Raw genomic sequence first — 25,076 nt, forward strand, 5'->3', positions numbered from 1 at the left:
GGGCTTTGCTTTGACATCTTAAGCTGTCGTGCCCTTATTACCTTTCTTAAGCACGGCTATCAGCTACAGACAACCCGTGGCATACTTTGAAGTCCCTGCCTTTGCGACGCTGTGCCACAGCGCTGCTGTCCCACGGTGACCCCATGTATCCTCCATACCGTGCCGCTCTCCCCGTCAGCAGGGACCGACTCGCGTAGTCCATATTCCCCACACTGCTCATATATCCGCCAGGGAGGACGCATGCTTTATAGTGCCCCACATAGCTGTGCCCATACCCCCGCGTTGCTTCTGCCCCATGGTGCTCATGTCCCACGCTTCCTACTCCATATGCTATGGTCCAGAGTTATCGACCCCGCTATACATCGCCTATGATTGCATCAGCCTCATTACGCCCCTACCCAGAGTGTTCATATCCCCCGGAGGCTCTGCCTCCTATGCCATGGTGCAGGGCTTCTGGCCCCACTGTGCCTCTGCCATGCATCGCTGTACAGACCCCCTGCTTCACTGCGCCCCTGACCCAAAGGCCCGTGCCCTCACACTGTCCGCGTCCCGCCTTCTTCGAGCCTCTGCTCTCACTCTTCTCTCCAACCAACCATCACACGCTTTGGGGGGTGCCAGTGCCTTCGGTTGTCAGCACTCTCGGGGTTCCACACTGCACCTGCTGTGAATGATTTTATTTCTGAAGTGTAACCTAAGCTACTTGATCTGGACTCCTCATTCGGAGCTCCCAGTACCGTCTTGGTTCCTAAAAGAATGGCTTCTTCGCCCTTCTGTCTCACTGCCTGCACTGGGGGCGGCAGCGCCGGGAATGCTGAAGATCCAAGGGGTGCCCACGTCTGCTGGTTTGATGACTCCTCACTGCCGGCACTAGAGGAGGTTCTGCAGACATGGTCAAGACCCTAGATGTGCGCACATCTGCTGATTGTGTCTCCTCACTGCCTGCACTGGGGGCAGCAGCGCAGCGATGCTGAAAACCCGAGACATGCCTACATCTGCTAACTTGTGGCACCTCACTGCCTGCACTGGAGGCTCTGCAGAGATGCTGAAGGCCCTGGAGGTGCGCACATCTGCTGGGTTGTGGCACCTTACTGCCTGCACAGGAGGAGGCAGTGCAGAGATCCTGAAGACCTTCGAGGTGAGCACACCTGCTGAATTATGGCTCCTCACTGCCTGCACTGGGGGCAGCAGCGCAGCGATGCTGAAAACCCGAGACATGCCTACATCTGCTAACTTGTGGATCCTCACTGCCTGCACTGTAGGCAGCAGCGCACAGATTCTACAGACCCTAGAGGTGCACATATCTTCTGGGTAGTGGCTCTCACTGCCTGCACAGAGCAGAGATGCTGAAGACCCTAGAGGTGTGCACATCTGCTGGGTTGTGGCTCCTCACTGCGCTGGAGGGCGGCAGCGCAGCGATGCTGAAAACCCTAGACATGCCCACATCTGCAGGGTTATGTCTCCTCACTGCCTGCACTGGGGGTGGCAGTGCAGGGATGCTAAAGACATTAGAATTGCGCACATCTGGTGGGCTGTGGCTCCTCACTGCCTGCACTGGGGGTGGCAGTGCAGGGATGCTAAAGACATTAGAATTGCGCACATCTGGTGGGCTGTGGCTCCTCACTGCCTGCTCTGGAGTAGGCTCTGCAGAGATGCTGAAGCCTCTAAAGTTGCGCACATCTGCGAAGTTGTGGCTCCTCACTGCCTGCACTGGAGGCTCCGCACTGATGCTGAAGGCCCTATAGGTGCGGACATCTGCTGGGTTGTGGCTCCTCACTGAGTACACTGTGTGCAGCAGCGCAGAGATGCTGAAGGCTCTAGAGGTGCGCACAACTGCTTTGTTGTGGCTCCTCTCTGCCTGCACTGGATGAGGCTCTGCAGGGATGCTGAAGACCCTAGAGGTGCGCACAATCTGCTGGGTTGTTGCTCCTCACTGCCTTGACTTGGGGATGGCAGCGCAGGGATGCTGAAAACCCTAGACATGCCCACATCTGCAGGGTTATGTCTCCTCACTGCCTGCACTGGGGGTGGCAGTGCAGGGATGCTAAAGACATTAGAATTGCGCACATCTGGTGGGCTGTGGCTCCTCACTGCCTGCACTGGGGGTGGCAGTGCAGGGATGCTAAAGACATTAGAATTGCGCACATCTGGTGGGCTGTGGCTCCTCACTGCCTGCTCTGGAGTAGGCTCTGCAGAGATGCTGAAGCCTCTAAAGTTGCGCACATCTGCGAAGTTGTGGCTCCTCACTGCCTGCACTGGAGGCTCCGCACTGATGCTGAAGGCCCTATAGGTGCGGACATCTGCTGGGTTGTGGCTCCTCACTGAGTACACTGTGTGCAGCAGCGCAGAGATGCTGAAGGCTCTAGAGGTGCGCACAACTGCTTTGTTGTGGCTCCTCTCTGCCTGCACTGGATGAGGCTCTGCAGGGATGCTGAAGACCCTAGAGGTGCGCACAATCTGCTGGGTTGTTGCTCCTCACTGCCTTGACTTGGGGATGGCAGCGCAGGGATGCTGAAGGCCCTAGAGGTGCGCACATCTGCTGGGGTGTGGCTCCTCACTGCCTGCACTGGAGGCTCTGCAGAGATGCTGAAGACGCTAAAGGTGCGCACATCTGCTGGGTTGTGGCTCCTCACTGCCTGCACTGGAGGCTCTGCAGGGATGCTGAAGACCCTAGAGGTGCACACATCTGCTGGGTTGTGGCTCCTCTCTGCCTGCACTGGATGAGGCTCTGCAGGGATGCTGAAGACCCTAGAGGGGCACACCATCTGCTGGGTTGTTGCTGGGTTGTGGCACCTCACTGCCTGCTCCGGAGGCGGCAGCGCAGGGATGCTGAAGGCCCTAGAGGGGCACACATCTGCTGGGTTGTTGCTCCCCTTTGCCTGCACTGGAGGCGGCAGCGCAGGGATGCTGAAGGCCCTAGAGGTGCGCACATCTGCTGGGTTGTGGCTCCTCACTGCCTGCACTAGAGGCTCTGCAGGGATGCTGAAGACGCTAGAGGTGCGCACATCTGCTGGGTTGTGGCTCCTCACTGCCTGCACTGGAGGCTCTGCAAGGATGCTGAAGAACCTAGAGATGTGCACATCTGCTGGGTTGTGGCTCCTTTCTGCCTGCACTGGATGAGGCTCTACAGGGATGCTGAAGACCCTAGAGGTGCGCACATCTTCTGAGTTGTGGCTCCTCACTCCCTGCACTGGAGGCGGCAGCGCAGGGATGCTGAAGACGCTAGAGGTGCACACATCTGCTGGCTTGTGGCTACGCACTGCCTGCACTGGAGGCTCTGCAGGGATGCTGAAGACGCTAGAGGTGCGCACATCTGCTGGGTTGTGGCTCCTCTCTGCCTGCACTGGATGAGGCTCTGCAGGGATGCTGAAGACGCTAGAGGTGGTACAAAAGGGGGTGGTGATGGACGGAGTATCAGAACCAATCAAACACTCATACCCAGTCAACAGATCTGGGTTTGATCCATCACCGTTCTTTAGCCCACTCTGCCACCCCAGTTCAGACATGGCCATATGCAAATCAGTCTGACCCTGTGCCTCATGGGAACAGTCCAGCCCGAACTGCCAAGCCATGCCTTCCCTGGACCGGAAACAAGCTTCCTAGGACCGGTTTCTGGCATTTTAGCCGTCTTCAGCCAGGCTTGCTTGAATCCAATGGCAAAGTGAGCAAGGGACTCACGTCTGAGCATACCCTGCCAACTTATGGCGAACAAAGCGGTACAAAAGGGGATGGTAATGGATGGAGTATCAGAACCAATCAAACACTCATACCCAGTCAACAGATCTGGGTTTGATCCATCACCGTTCTTTAGCCCACTCTGCCACCCCAGTTCAGACATGGCCATATGCAAATCCGCAGAGATGCTGAAGATCCTAGAGGTGCGCACCATCTGCTGGGTTGTGGCTCCTCTCTGCCTGCACTGGATGAGGCTCTGCAGGGATGCTGAAGACCCTAGATGTGCGCACAATCTGCTGGGTTGTTGCTCCTCACTGCCTTGACTTGGGGATGGCAGCGCAGGGATGCTGAAGGCCCTAGAGGTGCGCACATCTGCTGGGTTGTGGCTCCTCACTGCCTGCACTGGAGGCTCTGCAGGGATGCTGAAGACCCTAGAGGTGCACACATCTGCTGGGTTGTGGCTCCTCTCTGCCTGCACTGGATGAGGCTCTGCAGGGATGCTGAAGACCCTAGAGGGGCACACCATCTGCTGGGTTGTTGCTGGGTTGTGGCTCCTCACTGCCTGCTCCGGAGGCGGCAGCGCAGGGTTGCTGAAGGCCCTAGAGGGGCACACATCTGCTGGGTTGTTGCTCCCCTTTGCCTGCACTGGAGGCGGCAGCGCAGGGATGCTAAAGGCCCTAGAGGTGCGCACATCTGCTGGGTTGTGGCTCCTCACTGCCTGCACTGGAGGCTTTGCAGGGATGTTGAAGACCCTAGAGATGTGCACATCTGCTGGGTTGTGGCTCCTTTCTGCCTGCACTGGATGAGGCTCTACAGGGATGCTGAAGACCCTAGAGGTGCGCACCATCTACTGGGTTTTGGCTCCTCACTGCCTGCGCTGGAGACTCTGCAGGGATGCTGAAGACCCTAGAGGTGTGCGCATCTGCTGAGTTGTGGCTCCTCACTCCCTGCACTGGAGGCGGCAGCGCAGGGATGCTGAAGACGCTAGAGGTGCACACATCTGCTGGCTTGTGGCTCCTCACTGCCTGCACTGGAGGCTCTGCAGGGATGCTGAAGACGCTAGAGGTGCGCACATCTGCTGGGTTGGGGCTCCTCTCTGCCTGCACTGGATGAGGCTCTGCAGGGATGCTGAAGACGCTAGAGGTGCGCACATCTGCTGAGTTGTGGCTCCTCTCTGCCTGCACTGGATGAGGCTCTGCAGGGATGCTGAATATGCTAGAGGTGCGCACATCTGCTGAGTTGTGGCTCCTCACTGCCTGCACTGGAGGCTCTGCAGAGTTGCTGAAGACCCAAGAGGAGCGCACATCTGCTGGGCTGTGACTTGTAAGTGCCTGCACTGGAAGAGGCTTCACGTGGATGCTGGGCCCTCTCTTGCTGTACTTGAGGCGGCTGCATAGAGGTGCCAGTGACAGTAGAGGTGCGCACCCGCCTTCATTGGAGGAGGCTGCGCAGTGATCCAGGGCATCGTAGACGTGCACATCTGCTGGCCTGTGACTCCTCCCTGTCTCCACCGAAGGAGATTGCACGGAGATGCTCGGGCCATGGAGGTGCACATCCTGGCTGCGCTGTGGCTCCTCAGTCCCTACACTGCAGGAGGCTGCACCGAGATGTCAGAGCTGCCATTGTCCTGCGTAGATATAATGTGCTATATAGTATGATCCCTGTGTGATTGGTTACAAAGACCCTCACGTTGTATTGTCAGTGGCTCTCAGCTGTTGGCTGTTTCTTTAACCATCTGTGAATAACTCGCTTAAAGAACCATGAAGATTCAAGATCCACCAATCTCTGAACAGAGAGGAGGCGGAAGTGACCTGAGGTGCCCTGACAAGACTTCCTTGCTAGTAACATTACCAGTGCTTCGCTACCCGACCTCACCTCGAGGGTTTTGAGTGTGAATGTTGATGTACTGTCCTTATTTCTGCCTTTGTTTTGCTCGATCTCTTCAAAGCATATGTGGGTGATCAATGATTGGGCGTTCTCTCGGAATAGTGTACAGGCAGCAGTAGTGGCTGACTGTTCGCGCAATGGAAAGTAGGATTGAGGGCTCTTCTCACAGTGACGTGTTCGATGGGAAGGAGCAGTGGTTGGTTACCGTCTCTTCAGAGTGTGCAGATGCAAGGAGTGGTGATTAGTGCCTTTCATGGTGAAGTGTGCAGCTGGAAGGGGCAATGATCGGGTTGTCTCGTGCAGCAGTGAGCAGTGGAAGGGAGCAATGGTTGGCATTCCTGTTAGCCGTGTGCAACAGTATGAAGGAATAGTCATTGACTGCTGTGTTGGAGCAGTGTTCAGTGCAAAACTGAAGTGCTTGCCTTCACTTGGAGCAGTGTGTGGTGAAAAGGAGCAGTGGATGGGTTTCAGCTTGGATATGTGGGCACTGAAAAGGAGGGAGGGGGTTTATCCTGAAGATGTGTGTGGTGAAAAGGAGCAGTGGGTGAGTTTCAGCTTTGGATATATGTGCACTGAAAAGGAGGGGGGCGGGTTTTATCCCGGAAATGTGTGTGGTGAAAAGGAGTAGTGATTGGGTTTCAGCTTGGATATGTGTGCACTGAAAAGGAGGGGGGTGGGTTCTGTCTTGGAGATGTGTGCACTGAAAAGAAGTAGTTTGTGGGTTTTAGCTTAAAGATGTGTACCGTGAAAAGGAGCAGTGGGCGGGTTTAATCTTGGAGATGTATGCAGTGAAAAGGAACGGTGGATGGGTTTTATCTCGGAGATGAGTGCAGTGAAAAGGAGCAGTGGGTGTGTTTTGTCTTAGGGGCATGTGCAGTGAAAAGTAGGAGTGGGTGGGTTTTATCTTAGGGTCATGTGTGGTGAAAAGGAGCAGTGGGTGGGTTTTATCTTGGAGATGTGTGCATTTAAAAGGAGCAGTGGATGGGTTTTACCTCAGAGATGTGTGCAGTGAAAAGGAGCAGTGGGTGGGTTCTGTCTTAGGGGCATGTGTGGTGAAAAAGAGCAGTGGGTGTGTTTTGTCTTAGGGGCATATACGGTGAAAAGCAGCGTAGGTGGGATTTGTCTTAGGGACGTTTGCAGTGAAAAGCAGCAGTAGGTGGGTTTTATGTTGGAGACATGTGCATTGAAAAGGAGCAGTGGGTGTGTTTTGTCTAAGGGGCGTATGGGGTGAAAAGGAGCACTGGGTGAGTTGTCTAGGAGATGTGTGCATGAAAAGGAGCAGTGGGTGGGTTTATCATGGAGATGTGTGCAGTGTAAAGGAGCAGTGGATGGGTTTATCTCAGAGATGTGTGCAGTGAAATGGAGCAGTGGGTGGGTTTTGTCATCGGGGCATGTGCGGTGAAAAAGAGCAGTGAGTGTGTTTTGTCTTAGGAACATGTGCGGTGAAAAGGAGCAGCAGGTGGTGTTTGTCTTAGAGGCGTGTGCAGTGAAAAGGAGCAATGGGTGGGTTTTATGTTGGAGACGTGTGCATTGATAAAGAGCAGTCGGTGTGTTTTGTCTAAAGGAAGTATGGGGTGAAAAGTAGCTCAAAATAGTGCTTCTGTTCCCTGTACCTACCATTCCTTTGAACCCCATACTGATTCTATGTCTATAGTGTCCCTCCATAAGTCGAAACCCTGTTCAGACAGTTGGGTAATAAAGGATGCAGAATAAATCTGTTTGGTGTTAGTTAACATATTTTTCTGTGAAAATTTCTGTGCAAACGTTTTCGAACTACCTTTTGGTGGTGTCGGGCAATGTTCCCATTGGTGGTATGTGAAAACATTATGTGGGATACTTGATTTGTGTAAAAAGTGATGACCATAGTGGAGAGGTGTGGCTCACGGGTTAGAGGTGGCAGATCCGTAAGCAGAGAATCGGCCAGGGACCAGGGTTCAATTCCCGACGCGGCAGGGTCGTGGACCAGGGTCAAAACGGACTCGATAATTCTCGCCTCGGTACCTACTCTAACCAGGAATCACACTCGGCAACTCTGGGCATTAAGCTTGCCTCATCTCTACAACGGCCCCCCACAGACGCAGGGGATGCCTGGTTTCACCTTGGAGATACCCAGAAAGGGACAATCTCACAGGGATAGCCAGGACGGGTTCCCCAGCGGTCTATAGCGCCGGGACACTTCCGAGTATCTGTGCGCTGTATAAATGAAAATAACATAACAATAACATAATGATGGTAACAGTACATAGTGTTATAGTCTGATGTGTCTTCTAACATTTCAATGCTTGAAAATGCAGCAGATTGTTCTAAATAAAACAGCATATTATTTACAGTTTCAAAATCCCAATCCTCAGAAAATGTACTGGAGGTAATGATATAATTTAGAGAAAATTTAAATACATGTGGTATTTTTAAAAGTTCAATGGGACCAAATACATCATAATCAACCCTGTTCCAAACTATACCATCAGATATAGGAACAGCTGGAATGTTCAGGAAGGACAGGTCTCTTTGTTCACAATGAGAAATGTATGAGGTTTCAGGACCAAGTGATACTGCAGAGCGTTCTGGGAGATAGTTTCCATTCACGAGTAAGCAAAAGACAGTCACTAGGCCAATCCAGAACAGAAAAAACAGTATTCCAGTTATTATCCAGAGCTGTAGCCATGGTGAGACCAGGTAAGTCTTTTTCAGAAAAGTGTAGAACTCATGAAGTTGTGGCTTACGGGAATCTGGAGCTGGCGTTGTCTCCGCTTCACTGGGATCAAGAGAGAAGGTATCAAAATCGATGAAGTAGCCAGATGCAGTTCGATCTACCTTTGGTAGCTGAGCAGGTTTTGTTGAACTGGCAGACGTCTCTTGTAGAGGCATATTGATGTAGACATCGGTGTTAGGCCGAATTTATATTTGTCTTTCATTTATGTTTTGATGTTCTGTTTGAACAGGAAAGAGTTCTATTTCATTGTTGTAAATTCCATTACTTTGTATTGGCGACTCTTCAAATGTTATGAGTCTTTCTGTCTGAACTTCCTGTATGGTAGCGAGTGGAGGGCGTCAGCTACTTCGGAGCCCATGAGGCCTACTATTCAGTATCAGCCACATAGTGTGGTTTGATCGGATCAATGGAGACAAATCTCTTTTCTTTTTTGCCAGCAAGTGGCATAAGTAGTACTGTTCTTGTTTCCTCAACAGCCAAGACAGGGACTGGCACTCTGTATGATGGCCCAAATTCTTGTGCACAATCTTTTCTCTGACCAGATCCCCGACTTTTGGGATCTAGGCAGGTCTTGCCGTGACTGATTTGACTTCCCCAGTGGTGGTGCGTTTTACTTGCACGTTGCTTTGTAGTGCCCGGAATTCATTGAGATCCTGTAAAACAGCCATATTGATGTCAAATGGTTTTTCATCCGCCACTGTGCTTTCACAATCGAGATCAGGTACCCACATTCTCATTCCAAATAGCACCTTGTAAGGAGTGACACCTCCTAGGGTACTTCTTGGCATATTGTTAAGGGCTCTTTGGGCCCCGTATAAGTGATTGACCCAACTACCACCTGAACCTAATACTCTTGCTGTTAAAGATTGCTTTAAGTTTTACCTCTCCACAACCAAATTTCCCTTGAGATGGTACTGAAAGGAGTCCCGCTATGCAACACCCAAACTTCCCATGGCTTCCTTGTAAGCCCTAGAGCTCAACACAGGGCCGCGGTCAGAATGTAATGTGCCAACTGCGTATGTCCCTATAAAGACTCGCAAATCTTTTATAACAGTTTGAGCATCAGCCGAGAACTGAGGCCATACCCATAGGGATCTAGAGCATGAATCCACTACCACCAAGATGTACTTGTAAGCTCCATCCGATTGTAGGGGGCCGCAGTGTTCAAATAGACACAGGCGAGTGGTCTGTCTGATATAAGTAATGGTGTCTACGCTAGATGTGCTATGGTGGAACCCTTCATCTGCTGGCATATGTCGCAATTTAGGACAAAATTCTTTGTCTGTTTAGTTAATCTTGTCCACCAATAGCGTTGTTTCAGTAAAGAAACTGTTGCAGTAATCCCTGCGTGTGCAGAACCTAGACCCTTGTGTACAGCTAGAATTAAGCCTAATCTGCGATCCATGTTTGGTATTACCCTATCCCCCCCTCCTGGAATTTGAGCATACGGAATGTTATTTGCATCTAACTTGTAGGTGTACTTTCGGTAAGACTGTGCTGTTTTTGCATGAAGCAATGACAGCAACCATTAGCTATCCGTCTATTCTTGTTTTTGAACGAGTGATTGCAGCTACAGCAGCAGTACGTACTCCCCCTTTTGCCGCTTCATCGGCCAATTAATTCCCTTCAACGTGAACGCCTCACGATGATGAATCAGCGTGTGTATCATGTGAGCTCTTGATAGTTTGTTTTTCAACTCCGCTACCTGTTCCCATAGCATTTTATGCTTAATTGTGCCACCTCTTGAGTCTTTAAACCCATTTTGACCCCAGTTGTGAAGATACTCATTGTATGACTGGACAAAATAATAAGAATTACACACAATCAGTGTGGGGAATTCTCGATCTGTATTTATTAGTGCCAGTACAGGGCTTTTAATTATGCCAGCTGTGCCGTGCAGTCTCCTAGATACTGTGTCTTCGTAATGCTAGGATGGAACTTGCCTTCCTGCATATGACCTGTCACAATCGCACATGTGGCGCTGTATTGCTGTTTACTTCCTATGGTCGGCTGACTGGTCCGTCGGTGTAAATAATGTATTCAAACTGATCTAGAGGCATTATTTCATTCCGGAGAGGATATTCTTCTTCATATTGCAGAAATGCTTGTGTTTTAAGTGTAGACTCAAATTTGTAATCTACATCTGTTGCAGTGAGAGAATTGGCCCATTGTATCCATCTTGGATGTAAAGATTTAGCATTTGGAACTCTTGCTTTTGTCACAGCCTCTAAAGCCGGTACTGGAGTTACAACAATTATTTGCTTCCCCTGAGCCAGTGCTCTTTCTCTCACTACAGCAGTCTGTACTGCTGTCAGATTTTTTTCTGTTGAAGTAAAACGCATTTCAGCGTTTGTGTACAAGTATGATTTGTATGCTATGGATACTGTTTTGCCTTCACTGAAGGTTAGATAAGTGTACTCAGACTGACCCGCTATAACACAGATCATCAAATTTGTGGTGTTTACACGTGTGTGTAAATGTTTGGAAGCTATCATGTCAGCTTGAAGAGAACAAAGGATATCTGTGTGTTCCTGTGTCCAATGCCTAACTGAGAAATTAGGTCTTATTAGGTCGTAGAAAGGTTTGACTTTTTCTTTGTAATCTAAAATGTATGTTCTGCCAAAACTTAGGAATCCCAATATGGATTGTAACTTCTTCAAAGATTTAGGAGGTTAGAGCAGCGCACACTTTTCTAAAACGTTAGCTGCCAGGCTTTTCCCTTCACTTGAAAGCTCGTATCCCAAAAATAGGACATTGAGGTGGGCTATTTTTGTTTTTTTTTAAATTTGAATTTGTGGCCCTAAGAGGCAAAACCCAAAATTATGTTGCTCACTCTGGTCAAGTGATGCTTTAAAATATAATTTGTCGGATATATATCATCTACATAGGACAATGCCTCCTCATCCAAATTCTGAAGTAACTCTGTTACACTAGCGAAGAACAATCCAGGCTATTCTTATACCCTTGGGGGAGGTGACAAAATTGACGATCAAAACCGAGCGCTGAGAATGCTGTCACATACCTGCTCTCAGGTGCTATATTTTGGCACAACAATCCATTTGAGAAAGCTAATGTGGTTTTGTATTTTTTCAGCACAATGTTATTCATTAATGCAGCACTGTGTGCATTTTGTACTGCAAATGTTTTAGTGCATGTGTTCAGATGTCTTTAGTCTAAAACTAGACGTAATGAATTATCGGTTTCATTAGGAGAAACAAAGGATTATTTATTGAAGAGGTGCAAGTTTCAATTACACCCTGGTATTCAAGTTGATCTAAGATCTCCTTGACCTGTTTTTTCGCTTCTTGTTTTATTGGGTATTGACTCAGTGGAGTTGGAGTTGTTTTTACTGGGATTGTATGGTGAGGTGACTCAGCATCCCACCCAACATGGTTGCGATATAATGCTGTTGTAAGTGCTACCGCTCACTCCTGCACATATGTATGTTTTTTCTCCCTTTGGGCAATCCATAACAATTTCTGGCGGCTAATTTTTTTCAGCCAAAAACATGTCATAGCCATAAGTCAGGTTCTACCAAAAGAGACCTTTAATTTTTCTGGGTTTGTCCCCCTCCATTTGGAGTGTTATTTCATGTAACCTATGTGGGACACTTACCCTTGAATCAGGTGTTTCCACTGTGATATGCTCATTCAACTCTGCTATCACCAGAAATTCCATCAGGTTCTTGCAAGCTATTGTTACTTCTGCTGCATTGTTTAGCATCGTCAGAGCCCATTCCCCGTTCAGAAGTTGAGTCCTCAGAATTCTGGGCATGTCTAATTTTAAGACCTGCTACTTTCTTCTTTGTAAATTGAGGTTTTGATTTTTGCTTTTCTTCTTTTTCGGAAGTATAGTCTGAAGCGTGTTGCGTGTCTCTGGACTTTGTACGCTCTTCTTGTCTGTGTTCTGACCGTCCTTCCCTCTCAGAGGTTTTTGATGAACCCTGAAAGGAACGAGAGGTACGTGTATCAGTATTCTGATACCTCTCTGGTTTTTTTAATGTTATCACGATTCCTCTGATTGTACTTCCTTTTGGAGTGCTCCTGTTGAGGAGACCCACCCCTGGATTGTGATCTGTTCTCTCTCTTCTTTTGTTTTTTATTGTTATTATCCCATTTCTTCTTGGAAGAATTGGGTGCTTGCTTTGTTATCCTTGTCAGGACCATCCATGAGTTGAGGGTTTGTTGCTCTGGCTCCCAAACTATCTCTACCTAATTCAGAATAGGTTTCTTCAATAATTTTAGGTAATTCACGTTCCTGTTGTACGGAAGGGAAATCCCTCGTGCATTAGCGTATTGCCACTGCCACCTCCCCTTTTATGTTAGCTAATATATTAGCTGATACCTGGTCAAAATTTCCTAACAATTTCATCCCTGAGTTCAGAGCAGGCTCTGCTCCATACTTATTCTGTATTTGTCTTAATACATCTAGTGTTACTACTAATGAAGGGATACCATGAGTTCTAGTATATATGCCTACCAGGGTCGAAGGATAGCAACCAGACAAAGACCCAAGTCTCATAAATGTACAACCTCTTTTGTACTCAATTCACAATGAGTAGTGGAGAAGCCTAGAGTCCTGTGATGCAACAGGCAGGTCACAATTGCCATCACCTACCAGAGAGAATGGGCCTGTGAAAACCAACTTGAGGTCTGTTTCATCAGCAGGTGATGAGCTCAGCAACTCACAGGAACTGCCCAGAAGTCACTATGAGCTGGAGGAGTAAATGGGGAAGACACAGAAATAGCTAGTGAGCAACAGATCAAGACCTTTTTTCTTAGCATTGGGGGTGACTGGATATCTGGCACTAGTTCAAGGTTTGTGATTGAGCCCCTGCCTATGGCGTTCACTAGGGCAGTGGACTGTCTGTGGTATCATTCAGCCAAGTATAGTAAGGAAGAATGACCTTTCCAGTGTTTCTGAAATCAAGCACAAAGAGGCCTCATTACTGTATCTTGCAGTTGATAGGTGACAGCCCTCGGTGTTTCGAACATTTAAGCCAAGGCTGATTGGGGCTCTTCCAAAGAAATCAGCAGTAGCACCAGATTATTCTGACATCTGGGTAAGGACCATAGTTGCAAAGACAAAAATATGGATTCAGTGGTATGCCCTTGTGTTGGACTTTGCCCTTTTTGCAGGGTCATCCCTGAACGTTTTGCCTTCCTCCTGGTATTTTTTCTGACCTGGTGTTGGTGGTTTTAGGACTCTGGGCGCTTTATCACTGCTATCCAGTGTAAAGTGCATGTGCTCTCTATGGTAAATGTGGTAAGATTGGTCTACACCTGTTTGGCATATTTAATTTACCTATCAGCCCCTTGTAAAGTGGTATCTCAGATACCCAGGACCAGTAAATTAAATGCTACTGGTGGGCTTGCAGCGCCGCTTGCGCCACACACCAAATTAGCCTTTCAAACCTGTCTCCGGCCTCTGCCATGGCAGGGCCTGCGCGCGCAGTTTACTGCCACTGTGACGTGGCACGTAAAGTGGTTGCCACATCTGTGACTCTCCTTTTACTACATATCAGTCACCCCTAAGGTAGGCCCTAGCTAGCCATATGGGCAGGGTGTGCTGTAGGTAAAAGGTAGGACATGTGCCTTAACTGTGTGGCATGTCCTGGTAGTGACAAACAGCTATTTTGGTTTGTCACTAGTGTGAGGCTGCCCTCTCATTGGAATGCATTGGGCATTCCCTGATATGTGCTTCAGTGGTAATCCCTGACCTGAGGAGTAGAGTGGTCAAGCTTGGTATGTTTGGAATAGTGGTAATAAATGCTGCGTAATGGTGTTCGCAGATTTATTATCACTATTTTAGAAATGCCACTTTTAGAAGTGGCCATTTCTGTGTGCTGTGTGTCTTTGTGCCTGCCTGTTGTGTACTGCATGTCTGGCTCTGGAGTGGCTGGGGAGGTGCAGTGGCTCCAGATGGGCTAGGTGAATCCGCACTAGGCTGAATAGGCCAATCTGCATTTGGAGTAGTGGGAGGAGTAGCACCTGACCCTGAATAAGACTGGGCCTGCCTTCCACAATGCTGGCTCTGCCCCATGTGTTGTGTCTGGGGCCAGAGCCTACACTGACAAAGGAGGTTGTTGTGCACTGTGAACAAAATCTTAAGTGTCCCCCAGAACTGGTTTGAACCGGGCACAGAGCCCAGCGCCAGGGGGAGAACAAAGACTTGCAAGAGTATAAGTATTGGAGCTGTGACCCCATGTGTGATGTGTACTGCTTGGTGCTTACTTGGGGCCATCAGGCTGCCGGACTGCCAGGAGGAACCGCCACCAGGGGATTGACCTGCTGCCCTGCTTGGCAGCAGAAGGATCTGCTGTCTGCCCAGGAGACCCGGTGTGCTGGCCTGCCTGAGCACCTTTGTGAAGAAAAGCGCTGCCTGCTCCCTGCTGGGGCCGGCAGGAGAGAGAGGCAGGTGAACTGCTGCTTGTTTTGCCTGTTGTTCTGGCCCTGCCGAGAAGAGCGTGTGGCTGGCTCCCCTCGTGGAGAAGACGCAGGGTGAAGGGCTGAAATTAGCCCCGGAGCCCGATGTGCGGGCTCACCAGCTGAGGCGCCGTCGGCGGGAGCCTGCCCAGCATTGTGGGTATCAGGAGGAAGTGCGGTGTCCCCACACCTGAAGCAGGCTGTGGACGCCTCGCAGGTTGCTGTCCCCGAAGCCCGGGACGGGGGCTCTGGCCGCAACGCAAAAACTGGAAGTTAGGCGCTCATTGCCTGACCAGGGATGAGGCTGACCCAAGATGAGGAGCCAACCGTGAAGTAGATGGCCGGAAGACAGGCAAGGTCTGCAACTGGTTGGAGGCGGAACTCCCGTGGCATCGAGTAGAGAGTCCCGCGTGCTGACTAAAGGATCGGAGCCTCACAGGCTCCCAGTGGCTGCATCCTTCCTGATTCCCCCCTCCGCACAAGAGAAGCCCCGGTTAGTGGGGCCTGGAGGGGAACACTGTTGCTGTCTGCGGGTGACGCCGCAGGTCCAAGGATCGGGCGGGAGCCTATCCCGCATTTTCAGACACGGAGGAGAGCCCGGAATTGAAGGAGACTTTGCTCCGAATGTAGACAGTCTATTCAGAGGCCGGAAGTTAGGAAGTGAAAGTCTGGTTGCATGCATGGCCTGAAAACAGGAAGCCAGGCGGCGGTTGACTGACTGTGGGCCGGGCTCCCCGTAAGGGGGAGGAGCGCTCCGCGTGTTTGCAGGCGTTGGTAGGGGCAGAGAAGAGTCCTGTGTATTCCATGTGACGAACACCTGAGGGAGGAACAGCATTGCCAGGCCATCTGAGGCAGAGACTGGTTGCTCGACCAAGGATTCTGATTTACCCGGGATGCGGGTGAGTGTCCTGTAAAACCTGGGCAGTGGAGGGGAGCTCAGGGTGACACCATGACGGTGGCCCCTGGGTAAAATTGCTTCCCCATTTCTGGCCTGGTTGCAGCTGCGCCGCACCATCGCGGGCATCTGCATTTTTTCATCGCAGCACCAAGGAAGCCCCCGTAAGAGAGAACGGGTGAGCTGCACCCCCGCTCCCTTTCAGGTGACACGTGGGTGGCGGGGACATTCGGTGGCAGCCGCAAGGGAGGCATGTGGTTGCCCTTCACCGGCTGTATTTGTGCCCTAAGATTGGGGTACACGACAAGTGCCTAGGAGTGAGGCAGTTGTCTAAGGTGGGCAGGAGGGGTGTATGACATGTGCCCTACTGCATTACTCTTTTTGCTGATTGTGAATCAGGCTCTGTGATGAGGGCTTTGCCTAATACCTGATGTTCACATGTAGGTTGGGTTGCATTGCCAAGGGTGGCACCCCATGTTCCGCAAGGTTGATTCACTAGTGTGCGCCCTTCTGCAAATGTTTATTAGGGTGCCCTGCTGATTGTGTTCATGCATAATGCATTATGCTGGGTACCCAAGTGTGCAGTAATGATGATATGGTACACTGCTGCTGATGAGGTTTAGGGCTAATGTGGGCCTGATGTGATTATGACATATTCCTAATCGACTATTCTATGTAATGCTGTGATGTTCATGCCTCATGCTTGGTGCTAAGTGCACCCTTACCAGACGTTACTGGTTGTTTTCACCAATTCCATGACGTGATGGTTATCACAGTGGCCCGATTGGCTCTGTAGTGTATATAATCCCTGTAAAGTAACACCCAGTGCCAAGTGGCACAGTGTATATATGTGATAGTGTTCTAATGTGTTTTATGAGTAATGTAAAGGCTATTTTTGATGTAACCTAGTGTGGAATTTCTTTTGTGGTGTGCCTAGTGTGTCGCTGCTGTGTGTGTGTTGCGCAAACGCTTTACACATTGCCTCTGGGATACACCTGACTGTTCTTCCAAGCTACCAAGGGGGTGAGCAGGGGTTATCTTCAGCATATAACTCCCTTATCCTGACTAGAGTGGTGGTTTCTGCCTGGCTTAGGTGCATGCCCTAGCCAACCAGAAATCCTATTTCTAACACCCTTGTTTCAGATTGTCTTCTCCCTTTTGGCCTTCACCAAGATGTCCTCCAGTGATAAAGTAATTCTCAGAAAAACGTTTTCTGTGGAGCTTATTATAGCCAGGATGGCCACAGTGAAACCTCTTTCACCTTATTCAGAGGCCATGTAGACTCTTCAGCCAGGATGGCTGGCCTTAAGTTCCTCAAAAAAGGTGACTAATAGGGCTCTTCCCTCATCCAAGATGACAGACTTGGAGCTTCTTACATAGAAATATTTGGCTTCTGGGAAGCTCCTGTCAACCAAGAGAGCCGACAGTGTTCTTGCTGCAAAAGGCAGTTAGGTTGCTTCCCTTAAAGAATGTTAGCTACTGAGCGTTTCTCATACATGATGGCCACAATGGAGGGAGGGCTTGCCTCCCAACAAGATGATCTCTTGTTGTCATATTTCTCAGAGGGGAAGAACAAGCATTGTTGTCCTATAAAACTACATTCAGACAGTATTATAGGCTGCATCACCAGCTGGTATTATACCACCATCTCAACCCATGGCAAATCGGATTTGCCCAGGATTGCAGAGCAGCGGACCAGGTTGACTGTAACATCAACGAAGATTGTAGCAGCAATCAGACAGCTCATTACAGAACTTTTCACGGGGATGTGCCTTCAGTATGACCCCATAGCATCATGGTAGATGTAGCTCTTGAATTTGCATCTCTTTTTCAGTTTCTATTGTAGCAGGTATATCTTCAAAGTTTTCTTTTTTGCATCATTTATTCATTCATTTTAACACTATTATAACAGTAGTATACAGAGATACATGTTGAAGGAAGGCAAAGGAATCCTAGTAGAGCAAGTCCTCGAGAATTAAGAACTATAAATAATACCCAAAGTTCCAAATGCCATTATAACTGCAAGAAGGGGAAGGGTGGGTATGGAATCTAAAGGGGGGTTAGGGAAGGAAAAAACTGAGGAGGGGTAATGAAGCATGGATGGTCAAGCAGGGTCAGTAGCCGGTCATCATTGTTCCCCAACCAATCATGGGGGCACTTTTATACTCGTCCCAACTGGATATTACCAGTAATGAGGCACAGCTCAACTGATCACTAGGAGTTTAAAAGGCCATTCTTTACCTAGTATGGATTTAGGGAAAAGAAATAAAGGAGATCTAAATAGAAGGGAAGTTTGTTTCTTCCCAGCCTGAGCCCCCAGCATCGCTACAATAAATCAGCACTTTAGCAGGGCCTTTAGTTTTGTACCGTTCAAAAGGAGACCGATGGTATATGAGTCGAAGTGGTAGGTCCTACTAGATGGTAAATCTGTCCACGAAATAATGAGCACAGATGCAGAAAATACAGTGAAGAGCAACAGTCATGTGTTGTTTTAGGGCCGAGAAGTAAGGGGAAGAAGAGCCGTAATAGTTTTGGGGAGTTAGGATGTTAGGATATTAGGAGCGGGTCATCCTCCTCGAAGTATAGGAGAAATTTGCCCAGATCCTTTGATAAATCTCTAATTTGTTGTTAAGTACGTAAGTGGTGAGCCACCGTGTATAGTTCTATAAGCCACTCCTGGTCTGTAGGGTTTGTGGGTAGATGCCAGTGGAGGAGAATAATTATTTTGACAAGTGCCTGGGAGATGGCTAGCCAATGATGGGTGTGAGGCTGTCAGAGATATCAGACGTATCGTGAATAAGCACAAGGTGGGGCGAGGGGACAAGTGTTAATGGACTGTAAAGTCATAGATGAGTCCAATGAGGAAGTAATTGTGCCCGATGCAACGTCCGTAGCATCCAATATCAGTCTCTGAGGACCTTAAAGTAGACCATTTTCTGCTTAGATTTCCTATGAACCCTATTGTGGCCCAGGAGCAGTGTTGCCCAGTCTTCAAGTAAGTATTTCCTGCCCAAAATTATCTGCTAATTTAATCTGGTTGCATTAAGGGAATGACTAGAGTGCACAGTTTTAATTAGAAACCTCTACAACTCCGAGACAATTCATTTGAATTGACTCCAGATCCTCATCTACTGTTGAATGGGTGATATCGATAATTCTACTGGCAGATACATTCCACAATACAGCGTGAAGATAGTGGGTCAATTGCCAATATTTCCAGTGATCAGCAGCAGGAAGGCTAACTTCCTCTCTTAGTATCCGGTAGGGTTTGAGGGTAGCAATCATGATAAAATTGGTCTATGTATCATGGTCCTTTTTCGTACCCAGATTGCCTGTAAATTGGCTTGTTGGCTATACATAAGGTTCTGCTATGTCGCAGAGGTGCCCTACTGTGGAGGAAGGAGTCAACACCTACAAGCTTATGTGCAGAGCACCATACTGTTTCAGTCACATTGAGGTTTGGGTTCTCTGCCGTATGGGTTTTGGCTGTCTGTTAGACACGTATACAGGAAGGAATATATTTGGACATTCCAATATGTGGCATTGAATGTGGACCCACATTAGAGGATCGTCCGGATCACACATGGACAACTGTGAAAGATGGAAGGCCAAATTATATTACGTAATATGTGGAAGGTGGCGGCTTCCCACCATAGTATCTGCCCACAGCCTTGCCGCCCGAGCCTGGGTCTTCACCCACTCCAACTCTATGACCTGATGTCTGTCTCTATCCCCAGGAGAAGAGTGTGGGGTATCTGGAGGGGTAGCATCCCTAATAAATAATTGTATGGGCAGGGCACAGTCATCTTGACCGTTTGTACCCTCTTCCACAGTGGGAGGTACAGATGTCCCCATTTAAGGAAGTCAAGACTAGACCTCTCTAGCAGTGGGAGGAGGTTGTCCTTTACCATTCCAGAGAGCCCTCTGTTGATGTGAATACCCACATATTTAAGGCTGGTAGGAACCTGTCTCACATTGTAAACCTGTGTGCATGGACTGGTAGTAACCCTAAAGATAGGGAGCGCCTCCCATTTAGGCCAGTTGACCTTCTATCTGGACAGGTGTCAGAACTCATCAATGATTGACATCACAACTGAGATGGGGGACTCCGGAGTAGATAAAAGGAGTAAGATATCCTCAGCGTGCAGTAACACCTTCACTTGACCATCACCCAGCTGAATGCCCTCCACCGCTGGTGGAAGGCATATTGCTGTTAACTGGGGTTTGAGGGCCAATTGGAAGAGGAGTGAGGATAGTGGGTATTTCTTGTTGAATGTGTCTGACAAGAAATCTCCAAAATTGACATCTGTAGTGGGAAATCCATGGGAAAACATGATGAAAGTTGTATTTTCTACAGAGAGAATGGGCAAGCTCCTAAACATGAGCTGGAGGAGAGAAGCGTTGGAGGCAAGATCCCTGTAGAAAGTGAGAAAGGGATCAGCACATCAGTCTCAGAGTAATGGCCCTTCAATAATGCTCAATGCAAAGCAGGAGATTAGCAGTCGCTGAAGTTTGTGCATCTTCTCTAGAATAGATGGCCTTTCCCTCATGGGTGAGGTGAACGATGGTTCCCTCTGTGTGTTCTCTGATGGTGTAGAATGAATCTACAGCCTCTAGTGTTCAGATCTGCTAGTATGCAGCTTCACACAGGCACATGTGAAACAGGACGTGTGGGCAGGACAGAACCAAGGTTCCCTGGTCTGCCAGATGAACAAGGTGCAGTGGCAGTCATGCCACAGTAATCCCAGGGTGGTCCAGTTTTCCTGTGGCACATTTCAGGCTTTGGTGTAACAGCACAAAACAAGCTCACAAAGATAAAACATATAGCCAGCTGCTTTATGTTATCAACAAGTAATGGCATTATAAGTGAGGGTTATTCAGAGTAAAAACAAAACAGGCAACCCCTACTCATTTTCATATAACATGCTCTTGCTGTCACAGTACCAGTGTATAATTCTTTGAATGCCAAACCAGTGGTCTGACCAGCTTATTGAATGTTCCTGTGGAGTAACTTAAGGCTGTTCCAACGGACCACAGTGGATCCCTCTCCTAGAGTGTTTTTTGAGGTGTTACCATAACCAGGTTCCTAAATTTTTTTTAAACATTTTGACGTCAATTTTCTACTGAAAATATACACCTTCCCCGTCATTCGTTAACCAGAATAGCAGTGCAAAATTTTCTCCACACAGGGTCATTAGAAACAAAATGTGAAAAATATAGAGGATTTGGGCCTGTCAGAAAAGTGATGTAAACCCTGTACCTCATATTACAAGTGCATTATATCCTATGCCATTTGCAATAAGGTGGAACGGATATGCATCACATTTGTGACGGACTAATAATGCGCCAAACTCTAAACCAGGGCCAGATGTACGACCCTTTATTGCAGGCGCAAACTGGATATCAGCCCGTTTGTGACCGCAAAAATGGGCCCAAGCTTATACAAATGCTATTTTGCGAGTCACTGACTCGTAAAATAGCGTTTGCGACTCTCTGCGTCCCTTCCTAATAGCGAGTCTCAATGCCATGTACTGTTGTTTTGTGACCGCATTTGCAGTTGTAAAACACTTGCAGTTTACCACCTACTTCAAGTAGGTGGTAAACCACTCTCAAACGGGAAAGGGTCCCCAGGGGACCCCTTTCCCTTTGTGAGTGAGTGTGAAAATATTTTTTAAGAGCAGGCGGTAGTCCCTTCAAAAATGAAGCTGAAAAGTCTTATTTGTCTTTTTAAATGCATCCCGTTTTCCTTTAAAGAAAATGGGCTGCATTTAATTAAAAAAACTGCTTTATTTAAAAAGCCATCACAGACATGGTGGTCTGCTGACCCCAGCAGGCCACCATCTCTGTGAGTGCTAGCCATTCCCAATGGGGTTGCAAAATGTGCTTGCCTTATGAATATTGATGAGGCATGCAATTTGCGACCCCATTGGGAATTGCAAATAGTGTCCTAGACACTGTTGTACATTCACTTTAGCGAGTCGCAATTCAGTGCAATTTGCGACTCGCTAAAGTGAATGGTTGTTCATCTGGCCCTTCTTCACTTACATGGACTGGATTTTTTCATCAGTGTGCATAGAGTAATAGTGGCACCACTTCCCTATATCAGATTAATGCTGTGATTTCGTGCCATTATGTATTTGATATAACTTATATATCTCTTATAGATCTCTAATGACATACACATAGTGCAACACGCATTGTAGAAGCGCCAGTTTATTTACACTTTCTCACAACTTCTATATTAACTTTCATACCCTGAAGATGAGTTGGCTATGAAATTAGCAACAGCGTAAGGCCAAAAGGACTCATAAACTTCAAAGTCAACCCTCTGGAAACAATGATTTGTCTTGAACAGCTAACAAACCCATTTGTAGTACACATTCACATAACAATTTTTTGACACATACATCTTGCCGAGTCGAGTCTTATGGCTCCTACTTGTCATGCCGCTACTGTATGTTAACATGCAGTAGATGCATATATATAGCACACCTGTTGAATTGTTTATGTTCATAAAAAATATTAGAAATCGCGAAAAGTGCATTTTTATGAGGGGGAACAAAGAATATAGTTTGAACTATGTTTTGGACTACAATATATGCTAAGCAATAATTGAATTAATTCTTACACATTTCAGAACTTTCATTTTAGAACTAGTGCAGCCATGAGTTGCCCTTTATTTTGGAAGCAGGGATTAGGCCAAGAGAGCGGTACACTTAACTTCTTCCTCCAGGTAACCGCTAGTCCCCAAGGAAGGCATGCTCATTCTACACAATCAGTTGGAGGAGGCCTGCAAGGAAGCACCCTGTCTGCATGGGGTATTGACATCATGGTCCAGTCGGGGCATGCGGTCCTGTGTCCTTTCCATGTGCGTCATCTCATTTACCTGATCTAGTCCTCTCCCAGATCACAAGCCGGGTGTTGTCCTGCCTTCTCAAGTACCTGCTCCAGCTGGTGACCGGTTCAGTCCTTCATGGAGCACAGACTGCCCACCTCCTTATTCCTCCTCCTTCGGGGTCTTACTCATGCAGAGGAGTGAAAATCCAATGAGGTCAAGGGGAGTACTCTCCCCAGGTCCTTCCCAGAGTGTCCATGTAGAATGTGCACTCTTAAAGCCCCCGTGGTCAGACAAGAGCCACTGGCGCTGTGACAGAGGTGCCTGGAAAAGAGAAGACGGGCACAAAATGTGCCGCCCTCAGAAGCGAAGAGTCCGCACATGACCCCAGGACACACCCTTACATGTAACAGGTAAAAATAGGAAAATAGAACGTTTTTAAATGAAGTAAGATATGTTCATGTAATTCTTAAACAGTGTTGCCTTTTCATTTTTTAATCGTTCACAATTATTTTTGTTTACAGCTTAAAACATTTTTTCATTTACAATGTCTTACTGTGTTTTTCGTTGTAAGAAAGGGATTTCTTTGACCTTTACTCTTGTCCTTATGCAAAAAAAATCAGGATTGTGCCCTTTTGTCAGAGGCCTGGTGAGGCCTTCTTTGGTTTTAGGAAAAAAAAGGTCATGTTGAGGTTTACCTTTAGGGCTCTCGTGATGCCAGACCAATGAAATGCCAGTTTAGGCTTACACTGCTGTCATCAAGGCGGTGAATGCCTAGATTTTGAGACGTGTGCGGTTGATAATAACTGAGAGTGAGCCCGATACTGTTTCATACGCCGCACAGGTTGACCTGCTCATTTGTTTTTTCAGCAGAGACGCCGATCGAGGAGTTCACGCCGACGCCCGCCTTCCCAGCCCTCCAGTATCTGGAATCGGTGGATGTGGAGGGCGTGGCCTGGAGGGCGGGGCTCCGCACCGGAGATTTCCTGATTGAGGTAAAAAAGCATTGTGCTTGTTTCCCTATTGCGTTTCTTGGCAGCAGAATCTAAGTGTAAACATTTAATGCAGTATTGGTGTCTGTGAGGTGAGGAGAATCTCACTGACTGACATCCAGGCAGTCATTCACTGTGTCTGAAACCCCCACGGCGCTTGTTGAGTCCCTGCTGCTGGGCCTTGACTGTGGTATGGCATGCACTACACTGGTAACCTGGGAACACTGATGAACCAAGCTCCTGGGACACTGGTCAGAGAGCAACCCTGTACAGCTGTTAATGGGCTCAAAGGCAAATTCCATAACTGGAACATCTACCCTCTCATGACGGGCACTGATGAGTCAAATAGGCATCTAATCCCAAAGACAAGCTCGTATGTTATTGTCTGTCATAAGGCGATTAGAAGAAGAATGGCTCTTATGGTCATTGCTTCTTTTCTCGTGCAATGCTTTTATCAGACGGTGAGGTCAAGTGGTCTTTCTGCTGGCCAGTGGCCAGTGGGGAATTCCTGTAGTTTAAAGTTAATTGGACTAGTTCCTCCTTCCCCCTACAAGGCACCCAGTGTCCAATACTCACGTATCAATTCTTCCCTAGACACAAACTCTGTCCTTCAGTGGACAGCCGAGCCTAGACCGGGTCGCCCTCACCCATGGCAGTTCTGTGCCATGTCCCCTCATCAGTCCTCTCCTCAGATATAGGACTCTTTTATGATATATTAGTTGGGTGCACTTTCACTACAGTGGCATCATGTTGCTTTAGAGGACAGAGAGATCCAAAAGTTACAGTTTTCAGGCAATTACTTACTGTTTGCAGCTACTTTTAACCCCTTCTAGGACTGCAGATAAGCATGTAGTTTCCTAGGTGGAAGGGGTTGTTGTTTTATTCTTTTGCTGCTTGAACCCTGAAACATGGACAGCAATGCAGGTTAGAGGAGACAGTAGGATTGTGAATAAATTGACAAGAAACTGAAGCTCAGACAAGTCTATTATTTTACAAATTCTCGGACAAAAGGATTCGAGTCACAAAAAATCTCCCTTGACCGTACTCTGGTATTTTAGCATGATCCACTTTCTGGTAGTAGCTGTCCCCGCAGGCAGCGATGGATGATATAGCTGGTAATTTAACTTAAATGTGATTGGCTCATTTAGCCAAATGAAATAAGGGCATTCATTGGTGTTACTAGTTGATGGAAGTTGAACACGGACATAAAATGATTATCTTACATGAAGAATACACTTTTTTAAGACTACGGAAACCTGAGAGTTCGAAGTCTGGGATTGTCATATTGCCTGGGTTTCCAATAAATGAAGTGGTGGTGATGGTTGGGTCGGGGAATCTATTCACCTGTTGATTCTATCCAAAGGCAAGGGTGCCGCAGGGGTGAATCATTTTTAGTCAGTAAAATGTGGTTAGTCAGTAAAGAGTGGTTATGCTTTCAGATATTACAACGCATGCAATGCCTAGTTATTTGAAGCACAGAGGATATTAAAAAAGTTGGTTTCTAATCTTCTGCCTTGATTTACATGAGGAGGTAAGTGCTGTCTATAGGCATAAAGTGCTTACTATGCTTCTTAGACAGCTCTTTTGATAATGTTCTAATGTAGAAATTATGATCAGGCAAAATGGAAGTTCCCTGTGCATGTTTTAGTGTTTTTTT

General features: G+C 48.0%; 1 protein-coding gene across 2 annotated transcripts in view; it reads left to right on the forward strand.

Moving 5' to 3' along the window:
- Nucleotides 1–25,076, forward strand: part of SHANK3 (SH3 and multiple ankyrin repeat domains 3) — a 2,151,740-nt gene that overhangs the window by 1,788,420 nt on the left and 338,244 nt on the right. For both annotated transcript variants that reach the window (XM_085653773.1, XM_085653774.1), the window contains one exon: nucleotides 23,298–23,422. In XM_085653773.1, coding sequence (XP_085509899.1) covers nucleotides 23,298–23,422 — 125 coding nt within the window. The remainder of the gene's footprint in view (nucleotides 1–23,297; nucleotides 23,423–25,076) is intronic.

This window comes from Triturus cristatus, chromosome 4_1 (assembly GCF_964204655.1).
Source record: "Triturus cristatus chromosome 4_1, aTriCri1.1, whole genome shotgun sequence".
NCBI classification, from domain to species: Eukaryota; Metazoa; Chordata; class Amphibia; order Caudata; family Salamandridae; genus Triturus; species Triturus cristatus.